Here is a 22,219-nt window from a genome sequence, read left to right as displayed (position 1 = left end):
ACCGCATGAAAAAAACCTGCCCTGTAGTGTTCAATGTGAAAGTCCGAAGGCTTTCACACTGAAGCGGTGCGCTAGCAGGAGCGCTCCAAAAGTCCTGCTAGCCGCATCTTTACTGCAGTATAGGAGCGGTGTGTTCACCGCACCTTCCCATTGAAATCAATGGGGCAACGCGGGCGGTATTAACCCTTTTTCGACCACTAGCAGGGGTTAAAACCTCACCGCTAGCGCCCGAATATCGCGGTAAATACGCCGGTATAGCGGCGCTACAAATAGCGCGGCTATACCATCACCGCGGCTCCACCGCCCAATGTGAAAGCAGCCCAACATGTTTGTTATTTAAAAAAAAAAAAAAAGTTTGCCTTTAGTGTTCCTTTAAGAAAAAAAAAGGGGGGGAAATTAAAAAATAAAACCTGTAGACCATTCGAAATATGACACAAGTTTCTGTGTAGCAACTGGCTGGAAACAGAGTATCTATTAATATATATACATAAGGCTGGGTTCACACTACGGTTTTCCCGTCCGTCAGCCGCATACGATTTATATGAAAAAACGTATGCGGCTGAAACGGACGGGAACGTATGGCACCGCACATATGTGCGTTTTCCATTGACATTAATGTTAAAGGAAAACGTATGCGTTTGCCATACTGTTTTAAAAACGACCGCAAAACCGTGGTTGAACACGGTTTTGCGTACGTTTAAAAAACGTTTTGCCAGCAAATCGTACGCACCCGGATGCATCCGAGTGCATACGATTTGCAATGCATTGTCTATCTCTACGTTTTCCCGTCCGGGCCCGTACGTTTTCAATACTGAAATCGTATGCGGCTGACGGACGGGAAAACCGTAGTGTGAACCCAGCCTAACAAATAAAGAAATAAAAATACAATTGGTAGCTATAAAAATGACAGCTAGTAAAAGGATTAACTTTGTACTGTTGAATTGCAATGGAAATTGCACAATTTTGAAGTCGTCCAAGTGTGAAATGAGCCTCAGTGATAAAAGTGACTACAGTCTGAGATAGGTTGTCTCCCGTGTCAGGATGGAAACTCCAAAGCTGTAAACAGAAAATAAAATAGAGAGGGGCACCAAGCCATCGTGTAGTTCGCTAATTTATTGTAGAGGTCAAAAAAGTGGCACCCATAAATAATAGATAAAATATGTGTCTCCTAAATCAGTGTGCAGCTCCCTCCATGGCCGCTATACCAGAACCACTGCAGCGAGGCCGTATAGACAGGGAAGAACCACCATCAGATGAGCTCACAGTGCCAGGACATATGTAAGTCGCAAGGGCTGTCAGAAAATGCATTGCAGCGGCTAGGACCCGCCTCCTTCCTCAGTCTCAAACAGTGAAACTTACTTTTTTAATCTCTACAATAAACGTGCTTATTACAGTAGGGTCGGCTTAGGGCCCCTCTTTCTGTTCTTTCAAGTATTATATTTTCCTGGTGCCAACAAAGCAGTTTTTTTTGCATACTTATCTGTCTGTCACCTTAGTTATCCGTGGTCTTGTACATGTACCATGCCTTGAAAAAGCATTCACACCCTTTGATTTGTTCCACATTTTGTCTCATTACAACCAAAAACGTAAATGTATTTTATTAGGATTTTATGATAAAGACTAACACAAAGTGACACATAGTTGTGAAGTGGAAGTAAAATAAATAGTTTTCAAACCTTTTTTTTACAAAGTGTGGTGTGCATTTGTATTCAGCCCCTTTACTCTGATCCCCCGAACTAAAATCTACTGCAGGGATATGCAATTAGTGGACCTCCAGCTGTTGCAGAACTACAACTCCCATGAGGCATAGCAAGACTTTGACAGCCACAAGCATGACACCAAGACCCAGAGGCATGATGGGACTTGTAGTTTTGGAGGTCCGCTAATTGCATATCCCTGATCTAGTGGAACCAATTGCCTTCAGAAGTCACCTACCGTATTTATCGGCGTATACCGCGCACTATTTTGCCCTGAAAATCAGGGCAAAATCGTGGGTGCGCGGTATACGCCGATACCCGCTTTCCCGCGCTGAATTTGAATACTGCGCCGGCATATACCGAGCGCAGTACACTCGTGTATCTTCGGGCAGTTTCGGCGCCTCTCGCGCCGACAACCTGGACGTACAGAACGTCACCACGAGAGTAGCCGAGCCTGCCCGACGATACACGAGTGTACTGCGCTCGGTATATGTCGGCGCAGTATTCAAACTCGGTGCGGGAAACGAGCGGGGAGGACGCCGGACCCGACGAAGAGGACACCCGAAGCCGCAGACGGACGCCAGACCCGACGAGGCCGCCGCGGAAGACACCAAAACTGTAAGTACAAAAAATCTTTTTTTCACAGGAATCCGGGTCAAGTTTAGGGGAGCGCGCTATACCCCGGTAAATACGGTAATTAGTAAATAGAGTCCACCTGGGTGTAATTTAATTTCAGTACAAATACAACTGTTCTGTGAAGCCCTCAGAGGTTTGATAGAGAACCTTAATGAACAAACATTATTATGAAGGCCAAGGAACAGACAGGTCAGGGATAAAGTTGTGGAGAAGCTTTGAATATCTCACGGAGTACTATTCAATCCATCATCTGAAAATGGAAAGAGTATGGCACAACTGCAAACCTACCAAGACATGGCCGTCCACCTAAACTGACAGGCCAGACAAAGAGCATTTCTCAGAGAAGCAGCCAAGAGGCCCATGGAGGAGCTACAGAGATCCACAGCTCAGGTGGAAGAATCTGTCCACAGGACAACTATTAGTGGTACACTCCACAAATCCGGTCTTTATGGAAGAGTGGCAAGAAGAAAGCCATTGTTAAAAGAAAGCTATAAGAAGTCCCGTTTGCAGTTTGCGAGAATCCATGTGGTGGACACAGCAAACATGTGGAAGAAGGTGCTCTGGTCAGATGAGACTAAAATTGAACTTTTTGGCCTATTTCCCCTGAACACACCATCCCCACGAGAAATATGGTGGTGGCAGCATCATGTTTTGGGGATGCTTTTCTTCAGCAGGGACAGGGAAGTTGGTCAGAGTTGATAGGAAGATGGATGGAGCCAAATACAGGGCAATCTTAGGAGACAACCCATCTGAGTCTGCAAAAGACTTGAGACTGAGGCAGAGGTTCACCTTCCAGCAGGACAACGACTCTAAACATACAGTCAGAGCTACAATGGAATGTTTTAGTTCAAAGCACATTCATGTGTTAGAATGGCCCAGTCAAAGTCCAGACCTAAATCCAACTGAGAATCTGTGGCAAGACATAAAAATTGCTGTTCACAGACGCTCTCCATCCAATCTGATAGAGCTTGAGCTATTTTGTCAAGAAAAATGGCCAAAAATGTCACTAGATGTGTAAAGCTGGTAGAGACTTTCCCAAAAAGACTTGCAGCTGTAATTGCAGCGGAAGGTGGTTCTACAAAGTATTGACTCAGGGGGGCTGAATACAAATGCAACCCCCACACTTTTCACATATTTGTAAAATGAATTGAAAACCATTTTCCTTCCACTTTACAACTTATGTGCCACTTTGTGTTGGTCCATCACATAAAATCCCCCCAAAAAAATAGGATTTTTGTACTCACCGTAAAATCCTTTTTTCTGAAGGCCATGGACGGACACAGCTTCCTTATACTCTTGACTGTAGGGTTATGTTCCGTCTACTAGGAGAGGACTTCCCTACAGTCAAGAGTATAAGGAAGCCGTGTCCGTCCATGGATAAAAGAGAAAACACATTTACGTTTTTGATTGTAACATGACAAAATGTAGAAAATGTCAAGGGGTATGAATACTTTTTCAAAGAAACTGTATCTAGTGACTTTTTATGGGATAAAAGAATGTTCACATACTGCATTCGCTACCTGCTCTCAGTGCTACCCTCCCAACATCCTGCATTTGTATCATTTTCTTCTCTTTCTTAACCACTTCCATACCAGGCACGTATACACCTTCCCGCCCAGACCATTTTTTAGCTTTCAGCGCTGTTGCACTTTGAATGACAATTGCACGGTCATGCTACACTGTACCCAAACTAAATTTTTATCATTTTGTACCCACAAATAGAGCTTTCTTTTGGTGGTATTTGATCACCTCTGGGATATTTATTTTCTGCAAAAAAAAAAAAAAGACCAAAAATTAAAAAAAAAAAAAGTATTTTTTTGTTTCTGTTATAAAACATTGTAAATAAGTACGTTTTCGCCTTCAATGATGGGCACTGATAAGGTGGCGGCATGGATGGGCACGCATAGGCGGCATGGATGGGCACGCATAGGCGGCATGGATGGGCACGCATAGGCGGCATGGATGGGCACGGATCAGGGGCACGGATAGGCGGCATGGATCGGGGGCACGGATAGGCGGCACGGACGGGCACGGATAGGCGGCACGGACGGGCATAGATGGGCACTATTGTATGTGTTGTACTAATGGATGCCAATCAGTGCCAAACAATGCCTGCCAATCAGTGATGCCCATTGTGGGCACTGATTGGCATCCATTGCGGCACTGATTGGCATCAATTTTGTGTGTCCTCCTCATCCCTGGTGGTCTAGGGTGGCATCCCTTTTTTTTTTCCCACTGGTGGTCTATATGCCCATCCCTGGTGGTCCAGTGGGCATCCCTGGTGGTCCAGTGGGCAGTGCTGATGATCGATCAGCACAAACCCCCCCCTGTCACAGAAGCAGCCGATCGGCTCTCCTCTACTCGCGTCTGACAGACGCGAGTGAGGAAAAGCCGATTACCGGCTTTTCCCATTGACATCGTGATCAGCCGTGATTGGACACGGCTGATCACGTGGTAAAGAGTCTCCATGAGAGACTCTTTACCTTGATCGGTGTTGCGGGGTGTCAGACTGACACCCTGCAACAACGATCGCCGCGATGCGCGCCCCCGGGGGCGTGCAGCAGCTCAGAATCGTGAGGACGTCATATGACGTCCAGTCAGGATTCTACAACCACTTTGCCGACGTCAATATGTCATTGGCGGGCGGCAAGTGGTTAAGCTATGCACATCAATCACAAATCCTGCTCTGAAATGAAAACACACTAGTTCAAAATAATAAAAAGAGGACACACGCAGAAATTAGATGATATATGGATAAACAGGTGAGCAGACATACAAAAATAAACATAGTATAGAAAAACATTTCAAGCATCTTTTCACACAAACCACTTGACAATTCTTTTTCTTTTATTTCATTTTTTTTTTTCATTTATTTTTTAATGAAATAATAAAAATGAAGGCACCCTCCCCTGTATCTTCCCTGTTTGGAAGGTGGAGGGGTACTTATTGCCTGCTCCCCAGCTGTAAAATAATATCATATATAATTTTATCTGTATTTATAAACTTGTGCAGATCACTTTTCTTCTCTGAGAACGGAAAATAAAATAAAAAAAATTATACAAAACATTAAAAAAAAAAAAAAAAAGCTGCACCCCAACTTCCACGCATAAGAAAACAAAAAATCATTTCGGACTGAGAACCAATCACCAGCTGTAAATAAAAGGGTAGGTAATATTCCCTGGAACCATAATAGAGAATATAGAACATCGTTGGCTGTCTGGTGGCAAAAAGAATAGTCAGAAAAATGGCATTTGGAGCAACCGTGATAAAAGTTGGATGGCGCTCAGTATAAACACGAATTAGAATGTTTTTGAGTCCTTTCTCATAAAACCGTATGTGACACTTTAAAAAGATGAGTGGGTGTGGTTTTTAAAAACCAAATAAAAAAAAAAAAATTAAAATAAAATATAATATTTATATATATTTATAGTGAAACAAAACCCCAAGGGGCGGGGGACTGGAGGACACAGGAGGGCTCCTGGATTGGCAGTCGGAGATTCTGACACGATGATGGGTCGCTTGGACAGTCCTTGTGTCTGAAATGTTCTCATTTTTGTTTTTAATTTTTTTCATACAGAGATCTCGTATGTGGTTCCGCCCACACCTGACACAGTTTTTACACCTCCTGGGCGTGAAGGGCTGACTGGTGGGGACACAGAAGCTTGACCGTTGCTGCGAGAGTGCGCCGACTTTGCAGGAGACTCATCCCTATAAAAAAGGACATAAAAATAAAATTTAATGAGGAAAACGCTAAGATAACAAGCTGACACGTTTACTAAATTAAAGCGTGAGTTCACCCAAAATTAACATTAGATTGAGGCTCATTTTGGGAAGCAGAATCGGGTGTTTTTTTTTTAAATCGAAGCCGTACTTACCGTTTTAGAGAGCGATCTTCTCCGCCGCTTCTGGGTATGGTCTTCGGGACTGGGCGTTCCTATTTGATTGACAGGCTTCCGACGGTCGTATACATCGCGTCACAAGTAGCCGAAAGAAGCCGAACGTCGTGCGGCTCTATACGGCGCCTGCGCACCGACGTTTGGCTACTTTCGGAAAATCGTGACGCGCTGTATGCGACCGTCGGAAGCCTGTCAATCAAATAGGAACGCCCAGTCCCGCAGCCCATACCCGGAAGCGGCGGAGAACATCTATCTCTAAAAAAGTAAGTACTGCTTCGATTTAAAAAAAAAAAAAAAAACACCCGATTCTGCTTCCCGTAATTGGCCTCAATCTTATGTTAAAAATTAAGTTTTTGGGTGAACCTCCACTTTAAACAAAAAAGCAATGTACAGCCCTTGGAAGGTAGGAGGAGGGCAGGGGAACGTTTTTTCCCGCTGCTTGTAAACCCGATCCAGCAGCTAGTTAGCCGCTTGGATTGCTTAAACAGGAGAGCTCTAAATGCTTTTGCTTGCAGGCAGCAGGGCAAAATGTAAAAAAAAAAAAAGAAAAAAAAAAAAAAAGGAAAAAAAAAAAAATGCTCCTCTCCCGGCGCCCAAAACTGAAAGTCCTGGGCGTCAGTCGATGGGAACTGAACATCCCTGTGAAAGCGAATATTGACTTACCTGTAAATTCCATACCTTAAAGTACAGTACCAGATGCCAGTAACCTAGTCAAACACCATGGGTTATAGCTTTGTACTTTCAGGTGATTGGATACTGGCAACCTTTTGAAAACATGTCCCCTCGGGCACCTCCACTATAACCCTACCCCAACTCTGCGAGTCTGCAGTTTTGTAGCAAGCAATGAATGCAGTGCAACAAGGTGCTTTTAGAGAGGTTGGTCTGTGTCCTCTACTGCAGTGGTCATCAACCCTATCCTCAGGACCCACTAACAGGCCAGGTTTTATGTATTACCTTGGGGAGATGCAGACTAGAATACTGCACTCACTGAGCAGACAATGACATTACCTGTTATCTTGCAAACCTGGCCTGTTAGTGGGCCCTGAGGACATGGTTGATGACCACTGCTCTATTGTACTCCCAAGATATGAGAAGAGCGGAGGAGGCGTTTGTTTTAGAGCATAAGCGCTAGTAAATCAAAATTCCTTATTCACCAAGCAATTGTGGATTTTAAGGTGGGGTGCTCCTTGTGGGGACCCAATGAGAGGACAAACAGGGAATCGGTTTGTCGAATGGAAGAAGTTGCTTTTAGATACACTCTAATGGCTTGCAACATCCAGACAGTGTAGAGAGACTTCCTTTGGATGCTTAGGAGCAGGGTTCAGAAAGATGGCAGAATAATGTCCTCACTGACAAGGAATGCTGAGACCACCTTTGGAAGGATGTTAAAGTTTGAGGGGAGGGCTCTTCGCAGGAAAGAGCCACTAGTTCTGAGATATGTCTAACAGACATGATGGCCACCACAAATGATATTTTCCTAGTAGAGACTCCATCAGAATATCCCTGATGGGTTCTAACAGTGTTTTTTTTTTTTGCAAGGTTTAAAAGAGCCAAGTTAAGGTCCCAGGGGAGCACAAGGTGCTGTAATTGGAGGGCCTAATGTGAAAAACACCTTCAATAAAGAGGTCATGAGGGAACGTGAAGCTAGAGGTCCCTGGAAAAGGCCAAAACTTGCCCTTCAAGGATGTTGAGCTAGATTCTGGGCAAGACCCGATTGTATGAGGGCCAGAATGCAGGGTATAGAGCAGTGATGGGAAACCTTGGCACCCCAGAAGTTTCGGAACTACATTTCCCCCCATGATGCTCATGCACTTTGCAGTGTAGTTGAGCCTCATGGGAAATTTAGTTTTCAAAACATCTGGGGTGCCAAGGTTCTCCATCACTGGTATAGAGAAATCCCTGGGACTGAATGGACTGTGCTCACATCAGGTGAAGTGAGACTTGCAGGTATGATGATAAATATTCCTGGATGTGACATTGCTTGCCTTCAGCAAGGTAGGACTGAAACTCAAAAACCCCTCTATCCTGAGTTTCAACAACCATGCCATTATAGCCAATGACTAAAGCAGGGTGAAATAGAGGGCCTTCAGATAGCAGATCCAGTCTGTTGGGAAGGAGCCAGGGGGTCTTCAAGAAGCTGTGTACCAAGTTCTTCTGGGCTAGCTTGGTGTCAGAATAAATCACTGAACCGTCTTCCTCTCCCACTTAACTTTGTGGAGCAGGCAAGGTAGAATTCTCAGTGGAGGTAGGGCATACATTAGCCCAGGGTTTGACAAATTTGCTTGGAATCTAGGAGCCAGCTAAAAAAGTTAGGAGCCAGAAAACGCACATTGTCCTGACGAGCTTGCGTGCAGAAGCGAACAAATACGTGAGCAGCGCCCGCATATGTAAACGGTGTTCAAACCACACATGTGAGGTATCGCTGCGATTGGTAGAGCGAGAGCAATAATTCTAGCCCTAGTCCTTCTCTGTAACTCAAAACATGCAACCTGTAGATTTTTTTAAAACGTCGCCTATGAAGATTTTAAAGGGTAAAAGTTTGTCGGCATTCCACGAGCGGACGCAATTTTGAAGCGTGACATGTTGGGTATGAATTTACTCGGCGTAACATTATCTTTCATAATATTAAAAAAAATGGGGATAACTTTACTGTTGTCTTATTTTTTAATTAAAAAAAGTGTAATGTTTTCCCAAAAAAGTGCGCTTGAAAGACTGCTGCGCAAATACGGCGTGACAGAAAGTATTGCGACGATCGCCATTTTATTCTCTAGGGTGTTAGGATAAAAAAATATATATATAATGTTTGGGGGTTCTAATTAGAGGGAAGAAGATGGCAGTGAAAAATAGTGAAAAATGACATTAGAATTGCTGTTTAACTTGTAATGCTTAACTTGTAATACCAACGGCCACCACCAGATGGCGCCAGCTCACACATCTGGAGTAATAACTTGTAATACCAACGGCTCACCACCAGATGGCGCCAGCTCACAAAAAATAAATAAAAAATTATTATTTTTTTCTTTTGCCCACCTTCCAAGCCAAGTCGCCAGGACACCATTTCTAGTCGCCATGGCGACCTGGCGCCCGGGATTTGTCGAGCCCTGCATTAGCCTAAACCGAGATCAGAAGAATCTGATGCCAGAGATAGAGGATCCCTGGTTCTGCGTACAGACAGAGGCAACTTCTTGTTGCATCTGGATGCTAGGATGTCCACATTTTGGCATATCAAACTCAAAACATCTGGATGAACTGACTGTTCCCCCTTGGTTCAGGTAGTGGCAGCTGAGATAATCCACCTGCCAATTGTCCACTCCTGGAATGGGGATTGAAAGAATTGCTGTACAGCAATTTTTTATCCATGAGAGATTCCAGTTGGCTTTCTTCAAGGCAGACCGGCTTCTCCTGCCCCCTTGATGGTTGATATAAGCTACTTTGGCGGCACTGTCTGACTACACCCAAATTGGGTGTGCTTTTACAAGGGTGGTCCCAATGCTTTTGGCCCCCTACCTTAACCATGTTCCCCAAACTATCAAAGGATTGGAAGACTCCTCTCCAGCCTGACAAACTTCCATCGGCTGTAAGAAATTTACAATTGTAGAGAAGAAAGGATTTTCCCACCGTCTTTTCACAGAGTTGAAATGGTTATCTGCAGGGGTGAAGTCCTGGGGAAAAAAGTGTGGGAACTCCCACCCAAGATCCACTCCCCCACCAAAAAAAAAAAAAATTATACGCTCATATGCATAATTACTAAACCGATTTTTTTTCGATCCACTGTACCTTAGTAAGTTCTTTCTAAATCCTGCGATAACTCGCGGCAGACCTCCGCAATGTCTCCTGGGAACAATGACAAAAGCTCCCAGGAGACATTGCGGCATCGGGGAAGTGACGGAATACCCGCACACTACCCAATGAATCTATATACAGGAAGCGGTCAGTAACAAAGGATTACTAAGGTTCGCCTGCCCCTGACAGTGACTCGAGCTGGACATCGCCGCTTAGTGAAGGATTGGTTCGGGCGGCTCGGCTGCTCTAGTCCTGCAAAGGGAACGGAGTTCCTGCTGTGAAAAAAGTGCAGTAACTCCGTTCCCACGCGTTCCCACAGGACTTGAGCCCTGGTTATCTGTCAAGACCAGCTATTTGTTTGCAGAACAGAAGTAGATCCAGGAAACTGCTTTTTCAATGCTGGTAGAATGTTTAGTTGGACAGTTCTTAAATGGAATTGAGTGAAGGCAACCATTTGGGACAGTTCTCAAAGGCGGCAACCATTAGGCTCACAACACTCATGGCGAATCTCACTGTGGGATTTCTTTTCAATCTCGGTTGTCCAGAATGAGCTCTTACAAAAAACCTTATTTTCTGGAAAACAGACCTTTTCTGGAGACATGTCTTGAATTGGACATGGGAGAGCAGATTTTATTTAAAAGTTGGCCACACCGCCCAAGGCCTGAAGCAGGCAAATTGTGTTTTGGACATTTACTGAAAGTTGTGAAGGGCCTGTATCCTTCAGGAGATTGTAAGTCCAGGATAGGATGGATATTTCCGTAGAATTTTGGTCACGTGAACATATTGATGTAAAATTCCCTGAACCTGCCCTGTGCCCGTACTGGTACACCAACTCCCTGGGACAAGAGGTGGTTCAGGTTCTTTTGGAAATCCGACTGCCCTTAGACAGTTTTTGGTTGATTTGACAGAAGTGGCGAGGAGGTAAGAGTTTTAAGCTCTAAACTTTGGAAACCACCAATTGAACCCACATGTCTGGGACATCTGTGGTTCAGAGGGATGCAAACTCTAATGGACGTCCCCCAACTCCTAGAAGTGAGGGTGCCTCTTCATTTTGAAGAGGGCTTGGTGGCCTTTATGAGGGCTGAACTTGGGCTTTGACGCTGAAGCCTGGAGCAGTTGGTAGAGCCAAGAGTACCTGAAGGAGGGTTGCGTTACATTTCTCTTAGGAAGAATTTTTTCTCCACCAGATTTCTTTAATGAACTTGTGAAGTGCCTCACCGAATAGGCATCTTCTTGAAAGGGTATACGTGTGAGGCGCCCCTTACAAGTCGGTTCTGCTTTCCAAGGTGTTAACCAGAGAATCCTGTGCATATGAATAGAGAAAAGAGCAATTCTGGATATTTGTCTCATGACATGTCCAAGAACACAGGAAAAAAACAAAAAAAACAAGGAGGAGGAGTAGTTTCTGTAATAGGATGGAAGAGGAAAAAATTAAGTAGTTGTAATTGTTCTGCAACTGTCCAATGCTGAAAATCAGGGTCATGTTGGTTGTTCATTGTCTTGGTTCAGGCAATTGAGGATTCACATACTTAAATAAGAACCTTAGCTGGTTGCAGGGCTCTCAGGGTAAACAGAGCCATTAAAAGTGGATCAAGTTCAGGAGAGATCTTTGGGAGAGTGAAAATCATTTCAGGAGTGACCCAGTCATCGTATACTGCACATTCTATTTGTTCATGAACTAGGAATCTTTTGCAAAGCTTAGTGGGTCTCTTTGTGCCTAAAAGGGTATGGCGAGGAGCCCATCTGTACAATGCCAAGGCTTTTCTGGACAGAGGCAATGAGCTTTTCAAACATTAGCAAGCATATTGCAGGAAGCCTCTTCTTTAATCTAGCGACAATGGGGGGGGGGGGGGGGGGGAGATTTTCTTCAGCTTCCCCATCCTCTCCCTCTAAATCAACGTAACAGAGTACCAACTGGGGCTAAGAAACGGGAGTAGAAGATGCAGGGTGTGTCTGAGCGCTGGTCAAAAAGGGAGGAAATTAGGGTTGCAATTTGTCTGTAAAATAAAATTTGGATTTTGTTAAACGGGCCACTTGATTTGTGCCTGAAATAAAGCTAGAATCGGATGCAGAGGCCAGTGTTAAGAGGTGCATGGGGACACCATCACCCTGAGGCTGAGTGTTGTGCAGGCTATCGACAGCGTAAATGCCCCACCTGCCATTTAGCGTTGGCTCCCTTTCACCTGGTCTCTGACAAGTGAGGGTATTTCCCTGTTGTGTAGGGTTGGGAGATGGGTTAAGAGTGTCCGTCAGGGGTACAATCAAGTCAGTTCTGCTTTCCAAGGTGTTAACCAGAGAATCCTGTGCATATGAAAAGAGCAATTCTGGATATTTGTGATATTTCCTCATGGTGAAAGGAAACATCCGAGTACTTTACAAGGGCTATAGATGGAAGTGGCCTTAAAGTGTGTGACCAGTGGTGGGACGCAATACCTGGTCATCTACCCGAGACTGACCTTTGAGAAGATGAACTGTAGCACCACGTTTGAAAAATGTACATCTTAAAAAGTGCATAAAATTACAAAACATAGCCCCGTAATACACTGTAACAGTCCAATATACAGACTGACTCTGTATTACCTGTTCACAATGCGGGACCATTTATAAAAAGGTCCCGGTTTTGCCCATCACTGTGGGCATATCTTTGAAGGGGTCTTCAGGGACTGGGTTCCATTGTGATGGACCACAGCCCTGGAACTCATTAGCACCCTACAGTGCACAAAACATTGTACGAACTGCCAAGGCGAGTGCCACACCTTTTTTTTTGGTAGAAACAAGGTTAGGCTGCCACAACTAGCTACTGAGGAACACTGACTTTCAGGTTCACAGGTCTGTGTTCAAAAAAATTAAAGCACCCCGAGGAATACTTGGAGCCGAGCGCTTCAATGTTTATTCTACATATATTTTCTTTGCTTTCCATCCTGTTTAATCTCATTGGGTTACCATGCCATTTGACATGTCCTCTATAGTCAATTAAAGACTAACTTCAAGAATACTTTTAGGTAGATTCACAGAGAAAGGCTTAAACTTGCGGCGGCGTAGCTTAGCCTGTTTAGGCTACGCCGCCGCAAGTTAGCTAGGCAAGTACATGATTCTCAATGTACTTGCCTGCTAATATACGGCGGCGTAGCCTAAAGCGGGCGGGCATAAGGGGGCCAAATTCAAATGTCTTGGAGGGGGGCGTGTTTTATGGTAATGAGGCTTGACCTCACGGTTTTTACGTTTTCTTTAATGCGCATGCGCCGGGCGCCTACATTTCCCAGGGCGCATTGCGGCCAAGTACGCCGCACGGGCCTATTGATTTCGACGTGCACGTAAACTACGTAAATCCCGATTCGCGGACGACTTATGCAAAGGACGTAAAAAAATTTAATTTCACGGCGGGAACGGCGGCCATACTTTAACATTGTTATTCCACCTAATAGATGGAATAACTTTAGGCCTGCTAATGCCTTACGGAAACGGCATAAAACTACTGCGGCGGCCGTGCGTACGTTTGTGAATCGGCGTATCAACTCATTTACATATTCTACGCCGACCGCAATGGAAGCACCACATAGCGGCCATCCGAAAAATTGCAACCGAAGATAAGACGGCGCAAGCCGTCTTATCTTAGATATGTTTAAGCGTATCTCTGTTTGAGCATACGCTTAAACATAAGTCGGTGTAGATTCTGAGTTAGGTCGGCTTATCTACTGATAAGTCGGCCTAACTCTTACTGAATCTACCTATTTGACTTTATATAGCTTGGACCAAGCTGGCCCAAACTATTTTATGAATTAATGCAGCAGCTCCAAGCGCTGGATAAACTATATGTAGCATCAGCCGTGCTGTGTTCTGCCAGCAGTAGGGGGTTATTCCATCCCGTTCCCGGAACAAAATCGAGCGAGGCTCAACCATTCATAGGAAGCCTCGTATTTTTATACGTGGATAAAAGACTTCCTCCGATTGGCTGAGGTGGACAGGAAGGCAGATGAAGTAATGATCTCCACCTCTGCCGATCAGTTGAAGCCTTGCATTTAATCATGAAAATACAAGGCGTTCCTTGTCAATGGCTGTGCAGTGCTCAGCCTGACGATTTTGTTCCAGGGACAGAATGGGATGTCCCTGCACTGCTGCTGGAACACAGCTCTGTATACAATAGATTCTCAAGGGGGAGCTGTACTGCGCTAAAGTGAAAAAAAGTATATAATGAAAATAAAGCTGCGACACCTGTAAACATGCAATATTCATGTGGAACAAAATGTAAACTAGAAAAAAGGTTGCGCTAATAGCTGAAAATACGTGAAACAAAACGATAAATATATAGTGCAAACTAGAGGTAGACCGATATGGGTTTTTCTCTGGCCGATGCCGATATTTAGAAATCTGGGCGGCCGATATATGATGCCGATTTTTGCGGCCGATATTTTAGGCCGATTTCTATTTTTTATTGGTGGCACTGGCTCGTGGCACTGGATGGCACCAATTGGCACTGGCAGGAAGATGGCACTAGCAGAAGGCACTTATTGGCACTGGCAGGTTGCACTGGATGGCACTGAAAGATGGTACTAGCAGGTGGCACTGATTGGCACTGGCAGGTGGCAATAGTTAGCACTGGTTGGCATTGGCAGGTGGCACTTATGGCTTTAGCTGGCACTGGATCGCACTGGCAGGTGGCACTAGATGGAAGGTGGCACTTACTGGCACTGGATGGTGCCACTGGTATTGGCACTGGCAGGTGGCATTGGCGGATGGCACTGGATGGAAGGTGGCACTAATTGGCACTGGATGGTGGCACTGGTATTGGCACTGGCAGGTAGCATTGGCGGATGGCACTGGATGGAAGGTGGCACTAATTGGCACTGGATGGTGGCACTGGCAGGTGGCATTGGCAGATGGCACTGGATGGAAGGTGGCACTGGTATTGTTACTGGCAGATGGCACTGGATGGCAAGTGGCACTAATTGGCACTGGCAGGTGGCACTGGTGCAAATAAATTGTGTCACCCCCCCTCAGTACAGACCCCCTTCTCCCTCCAATATAGACACCCCCCACTGACCCCCGTAGTACAAACACCAGAGCGGTGTGTGTCCCACGAGCGCGGGCCCCTCCTCCTCTGTGGGCGTAAACAGAGGGACGCCGCGCTGGGTGTACCAAGATGGCCGCGGCTCCGGAGCTAGGCCGAAGCCGCGGTCTTTACTGATGCTGTGACCGTGGCGGCGGTCACGGCATCAGGAAAGGCCGCGGCTCCGGCCTAGCTCCGGAGCCGTGGCATCGCAAGCGGGAATTGTAAAATATCGGCCCAATTTGGATGAAAATCGGCCGATGCCGATTTCTCCAAATCGGCCAAATATCGGCCGATATATGGGCCTGCCGATATATCGGTCGACCTCTAGTGCAAACACCATCAATATGTTTGTTACAGCACTCACAACCACGACATCGATTAGGAAAATAGTTTGTTTGGAAAACCTTGGTCCAAACAAACTATTTAAAGTCATAGTAGTCATGGAGTTAAGCTGAGATCATGACTATGCTCTAGTCAGGCATTGCGTTCTCATAGCCTTCAAGAAGTTAAACTTACTTTAATGTCAACAAGGGTAAAGCTGCTGCATCTGAATCACCTCCTACCCGGTGATGTGAAATTCGCGGCTTTCCGTAACGAGGAGCGATTGGAGGAGGACAGGCTGGTCGGAGGCGCTCTCGAGCTGACAGGTATGGAGAAGAGTACCCAGCCGTTTCTGGTTCTGTCTCGTCCGAAGGGCTCAGTAGGCTCTGATAAGAAAGACTTCCATTCTGTGTCTGATTTAAGCTTTTGTATGAGGTGGATGTTGTTCCTTCTGATGGAAGAGAGGGAAGTTGTGCGGTGGTACCAGTGGCAGAGCGCAAACTGGAGGACCGAGCTGGTGGTGGGTGATAGGAATCCGGCTCTAGGCTGGGCTCTGAGCGAGAGCTGGGAGGACGTGATAAGTCAGAGGTGGGCATTGGCGAATCCTGGAGACTGTCCACACGAGAAAGCTGTGTGACAAAGGACAAAAAGAAAATCAATGAGGAAATGTTACACAGCAAATGAAGCACAAAAGTGTTACTAAACCCAGGAGCCTGCATTTACTATATCTGGTCTCCTACAGTACACAGAACATGGAAATGCAATTTTTTTTGTAACTATAAACTGCTAAATACCTTTTACACAGCTGCTAATCACATGGTAAAAATGGGCTGTGATTGGCCTTGTCTGTACTATGTGATAACTGTGACCAATCACAGCGCTCATCACAATAGTACTCAAGGAAAGGCATAAATCAAAGCACAATTGTCATGTGATCTGCTGTGATTTACCACAGTAAATCGCATGGTACCGGCAGCCAGGGCCGTTTGAAGGAATTTGGGGGCCCCAAGAAAAATAGGGGCCCCCAAGCACCCCCCCCCCCCGCACGCAAAGCCTACATTAGCGCTACACTCATTTTTTACATGTTCTTACTCCTCCCCTCCTCCCTAGTCCCTATGTTTTTCTATTCTCACCTCCCCTTCTTCCCTGTAGGCTGCCGCTGTAGTGTGGCCGAGCTCCTCTTCCTCCTGTCAGTCCGGTGTTCTATCATTATGGGCCCCCAGTCTCCTAACAGATAGGAAGTGCACACTGAGTGGGCACTTCCTGTCAGTCTGGCCGGGAACAGGAAACTGAATCTCCTGTACCACGCACGGTACCCTGATGAACTGACAGGACTCCAGGAGGAAGAAGAGGAGCTCGGCCCGCTACAGCCTGGGAAGGGGAAGTTGGGGGCCCCAGGCGGGCTTGGGGCCCCAAGCAATTGTTTGTTTTGCCTGTCCTGTAGCGACGGGCCTGCCGGCAGCGAGTTGGTACAGTAATTTGTCATCAGGCACAATCCTGGGAGGACATTACATAATGTCCTCCCAGGATAACAAGGCTCCCCCTCAGCAGTCATAATAACAGTAGGTCAGGGCCAGGACAGGGTTAACCAAACTCAAGCAAACAGCAACCTATGCAGAATAAATTACATAGACGAGCCGTTTTTCCTGCAAAAAGGTTTGTATTTCTGTCCATCCACTGTAGAAATGTACATAGTTTTGCCACACAGTACAGCCTGTCAGGGAAGGCTATTATTGTTGTGGAAGGTGTTCCCATATATTGGGGGGCAATATTATACAATCTACAACAAATGGAAAACAATTGAAGATTGACAAATCTTTTTTTCCTTGCATGGTTCACATTTTCGTCATATGTCCGGACCAGGGGGCAATTGTTCTCGCTTCTACTTGTTGTTGGTCTTCTTTATGAAGAGAGACAATTCGGAATTTCCTAATATGTTCTATCATACAGTTTACAAGTTGCACCATCTTTTTATTAGCTGGTTATGGTTTTACATTCACTCTCTGCTCGAACCGATCTCCCTTGGAACATTGTTACATGCTTGTTTTAGTTGTACTGTGAACCTTTCTTCTCTTACGCTTATACATCATAATAATAAAAACATATTCAGCCTTCATTTAGGAGATCACTTGAAGATTGTGCCAGATTCAGTACATGGGAACAACTATCAGACGTTTAAGAGATCATTTTCACGGTCGTTTATACAATTTTGAGAAGCGACACTCCACAAATGTGGCCCAACATTTTAATGACCGTCATGCGGGCGACATTCCTGCAGTGTCCAAGTTATTGAAAAGTGTGTACTGCCAAGAGGGGTGGGGAGGTAATTTTGTCTTCTATGCAAGAGGGAGGTCTATTGGATTTCTATCTCCAAACCCGCATTCCCAATGGACTGAATTTTGAGTGACCAGCAGTTTGGGGGTCTATCCTGCATGGGACTCATTTTTTCAGTGTCTTCCTTGTGGCTATGAGGGTTTCTCATCCAAATATAGCGCATTTATTAATACTTTGGGTACTTCTAAGGGCTGAACTTCTTTTTTTCTTGCTTGCTTTTATTCTTAATTTTCATTATTTAATTGCTATGTATTGGTTTTACATTAACAAAAAATAAATAAAAAATGTGTTTATACAGTATATAAAAAGTGACTACCGTATTTATCGGCGTATACCGCGCACTTTATTTGCCCCGAAAATCAGGGCAAAATCGTGGGTGCGCGATATACACCGATACCTGCGCCGAGTTTGAATACTGCGCCGGCATATACCGAACGCAGCACACTCGTGTATAGTCGGGCAGTCTCGGCTCCTCTCGCTCTGACGTCCTGGACGTACAGGACGTGAGCGCGAGAGTAGCCGAGCCTGCCCGACTATACACGAGTGTGCTGCGCTCAGTATATGCCGGCGCAGTATTCAAACTCGCCGAGGGAAACGAGCGGGGAGGACGCCGCAGAAAGATGCCGGACTTGATGAAGAGGACACCCGAAGCCGCAGACGGACGCCGGACTCGACGAGGCCGCCGCGCAAGACACCAAAACTAAGTACAAAAATCTTTTTCCACAGGAATTTCGGGGCAACTTTAGGGGTGCGTGCTATACGCGGGAGCGCGCTATACCCCAATAAATACGGTATATTGCGCTAATCCTAAAATAACCAAAAAAGTGGGCAGCCAACACAACAAAAGGATATATTGTATTAAAAATAGGTAATAAAGTGCAGCGCCAATACGGAGCCCACCCCAAAAGCGGGTTCTAAATGCTGTGTCACAAAGAAAAATAACACCTTAAACACACCGTACGGCGGTGGGGTCACTAATGCGTATTGGGCCGATTGCCCTATCTGGTCACTGTCGCGGTCCAATTCATTGATTGCGCTAGACATGGTTCACCTTAAACTGCGTCTGGATAGGACTGCCGCCAGATATGGAACTCCAATCCAAATTCCAATGGATGAATTCAGCGGTGCTTAAAACAACCTCCAAAATGGGAAAAAAGGAGAAAAACTCCTCATAGTGTAAAATAAAGCTTAAAATGGAATGTTAAAATTGCAAAAACGAACACTGAAATCCAAAAATCACCACATCCAAATCTCACATCAGCCAAAAATCCACAAATTGAAAAATGTCATACAAATTGCACAGTAGGAGATGGATGGGATCAGTGTACACTAGTCCCATCCATCTCCTACTGTGCAATTTGTATGACATTTTTCAATTTGTGGATTTTTGGCTGATGTGGATTTGGATGTGGTGATTTTTGGATTTCAGTTTTCGTTTTTGCAATTTTAACATTCAATTTTAAGCTTTTTTTCCTTGCGGACCTCACGGGGATTGTTTCATTATCACTTTCCAGAGTGTATGGACACTTATTAATTATTTGAAGTGGATTGGTTGTTTCAGGTTTAACCCTTGAACTTCACAGGACTACTCATCACTTCACTGGAGTACACTTACCGTTTATAAACACTCAGTTACAAGGATACTCCATTTAGAGGGGAGTCCTTGCTTTGGACACTTTCAATATCACTCCATAGCATATGTATTAGCCACGTAATAATTTTAAGGGTGTTATTTTCCTTTGTGACACACCTGTATACAGTATGGCCCGGATTCACGTAGAATCGCGTATCTTTGTGCGGGCGTAACGTATCCCATTTACGTTACGCCTCCGCAACTTTTACAGGCAAGTGCCGTATTCTCAAACGAAAGTTGCGGCGGCGTAGCGTAAATAGGCCGGCGTAAGTTTGCCTAATTCAAATGTGGTAGATGTGGGCGTGTGTTATGTAAATTTTATGTGACCCCACGTAAATGACGCTTTTTACGAACGGTGCATGCGCCGTCCGTGAAAGTATTCCCAGTGCGCAAGCTCCAAATTAACCAGCAAGAAAGCCAATGCTTTCGACGTGAACGTAAATGACGCCCAGCCCTATTCGCAAACGACTTTACGCAAACGACGTAAAATTTTCAAAATTCAACGTGGGAATGACGTCCATACTTAACATTGGTACGCCTCATGTAGCAGGGGTACTTTACGCCGGGAAAAAGCCTACGTAAACGGCGTATCTGTACTGTGTCGGCCGGGCGTACGTTCGTGAATTTGCGTATCTAGCTGATTTACATATTTCTAGGTGTAAATCAGTGTACACACCCCTAGCGACCAGCGTAAAGTATGCATGTTAAAGAGGAGTTCCACCCAAAAATGGAACTTCCTCTTAACCCACTCCTCTCCCCCTTACATGCCACATTTGGCATGTAATTTTTTTTGGGGGGTGGGAGTGGGGGTCTTCAGGAGAAGGGGACTTCCTGTCCCACTTCCTCCTGCACGCCGAGGGGCTGCAAAGGCGATTAAGCCTAATCGCCTTTTTGGCAGCCCCTCCCTGTAGGCGATCACCTGGGACACGTGACAGGTCCTAGGCGATCGCCTGTCCAATCAAACAGCGCCGGGCCGAGCGCGCATGCGCAGTGCCGCTCGCGCATGCGCATGGGTGCCCGGCCGTGAAGCCGAAAGCTGTCACGGCCGGGGTGCCCACAGTGACAATGAAGACGCCGGCCGCGGAGGGGGGAGGAGAGGAGCGGGAGCCCCGGCCGGCGCATCGCTGGAACGCTGGAGCAGGTAAGTGGTCTGTTTATTAAAAGCCAGCAGCTACACTTTTTGTAGCTGCTGAGCTTTTAATAAACATAAATATTGGCTGGAACACCCCTTTAAGATACAACGGCGTAAGAGACTTACGCCGGTCGGATCTAATACAAATCTATGCGTAACTGATTCTAAGAATCAGGCGCATAGAATCCGACGGCTCAGGACTCAGAGATATGATGGAGTATCTGGATATACTCCGGAGAACTCGTTTGAGAATCCGGGCCTATATGTCTGTCTATCTACCTACTCTGTGCTTGCATATTTTTTTTTTGCCATGAACCTGTACTACTGCTTACAATTTGATAAAATACAGGTAAATGGATGATGCATGCCAATGTAAAAGTAGGACAGGGCAACCAATGTCGAGCTTTAAATTTGAGAGTCTGAGATCTACCTTAGATGTTCATTAAAAAGGGGACCGTATTTAATTTTCAAAAATAGAATTTGCCTGAGTAGATTTTTTTTTTTTTTTTTTTTTTTTTTTTTTAACCACCTCAGCTTAATTCCAATATACTAGAGACCGACTCATGTTCCGAAGCTTCTTACGTCTCTATTACGGTTTGCATCATGTGTGGTATATACTCTATTCACTGTCTTTTTTTTTTTTTTTTTTTTTTTTTATATATTTGTATTAAATATATTTAGATAATTTCACCCCCCCTCCCTCCCTCATGGCTCCAGGAATCTCCTGGCCCGACCTGTGAAAAAAAAACAGTACCATAGAATAAGTATTGAACAAAAGAGGTTGACCTCATTTTTTCGGCCAAGAAAAGGTAGAGATATGGAGAGGATCGTAAGTCAATACACAACTAGGGGAGATGCAGGGGGGGGAAGAAGTGCTATATCTACTAAACAGTAATGCAAGATGGGAGCAGGGAATGGCGCCAATCCCCACGTAGTCACAACCCTTACTCTCTCCGCATAAACTCCATGTTTTTTTAATATTCCTTCCATTTTCCCCATTTCTCCCTATGTTCAGGACTCCTCTCCAAATATCCATCCCTAGCTCCTCTAGTCTATATGTTTCCGCCACTGCATCTATCCAACTCCAAATATGTGGGCTTTCCGTCTCCTGCCACTTTTTAGGGATAAGTCTCTTGGCAGCGTTTAAAAGGTGAGGGAGTAGGGACTGCTTGTATTTTTTTACGCCTTCTTGGCTGCAATGGAAGAGGACGGCCCATGGGTCTTTCTTGATCTCCTCTCCCGTTATAATCTTTATTTGGCTCAGTATCATGTCCCAATACGCTTGAATTTTAGGACAGTGCCACCATATATGGGCCATCGTTCCTCTTTCTAGGCAACCCCTCCAGCAGTCTGCGGTATAACCTACTTTGAATTTATTTACCTTATCGGGGGTAATATACCAACCTGAAAGGCACTTATAATTTACTTCAGCTGTCCGTATATCTGTCGCGGAAGTATGAATTAATTTAGTAATCCTTGAAACAGTATTTGCCCCCCTCATAACCCCCAACTCTCTTTCCCATTTGTCTATAAAAGGTGCTTCACCCTGAGATCCCAATTTAACCAGTAACCCGTACAATTTAGTGATGGTGCCCCTTGAATTTGTAGATTTACAAATTTTTTCCAGTGAAGTCAGCTCCGCCTCCGTCCGTAATGGACGGGGGAGGTGCCGCACAAAGTGAGTCAACTGGAGATAATGCCACCTATTCAGATTCCAACAATCCATTTTGGCTTTCA

General features: G+C 45.2%; 1 protein-coding gene across 1 annotated transcript in view; it reads right to left on the bottom strand.

Annotated features, from left to right (window-relative positions):
• Positions 1-5,068: 5,068 nt before the first annotated feature.
• The window catches only part of ZDHHC5 (zinc finger DHHC-type palmitoyltransferase 5), a 99,461-nt gene continuing 82,310 nt past the window's right edge, over positions 5,069-22,219 (bottom strand). Inside the window, exons 11-12 of the mRNA XM_040321022.1 lie at positions 15,579-16,012; positions 5,069-6,041 (exon numbers count right to left, since the gene is read on the bottom strand). Coding sequence (XP_040176956.1) covers positions 5,903-6,041; positions 15,579-16,012 — 573 coding nt within the window. The 3' untranslated portion in view covers positions 5,069-5,902. The remainder of the gene's footprint in view (positions 6,042-15,578; positions 16,013-22,219) is intronic.

This window comes from Rana temporaria, chromosome 8 (assembly GCF_905171775.1).
Source record: "Rana temporaria chromosome 8, aRanTem1.1, whole genome shotgun sequence".
Lineage (NCBI taxonomy): Eukaryota > Metazoa > Chordata > Amphibia > Anura > Ranidae > Rana > Rana temporaria.
Note: the sequence above shows the minus strand (reverse complement) of the source record. Positions and strands in the feature narration are given on the sequence as shown.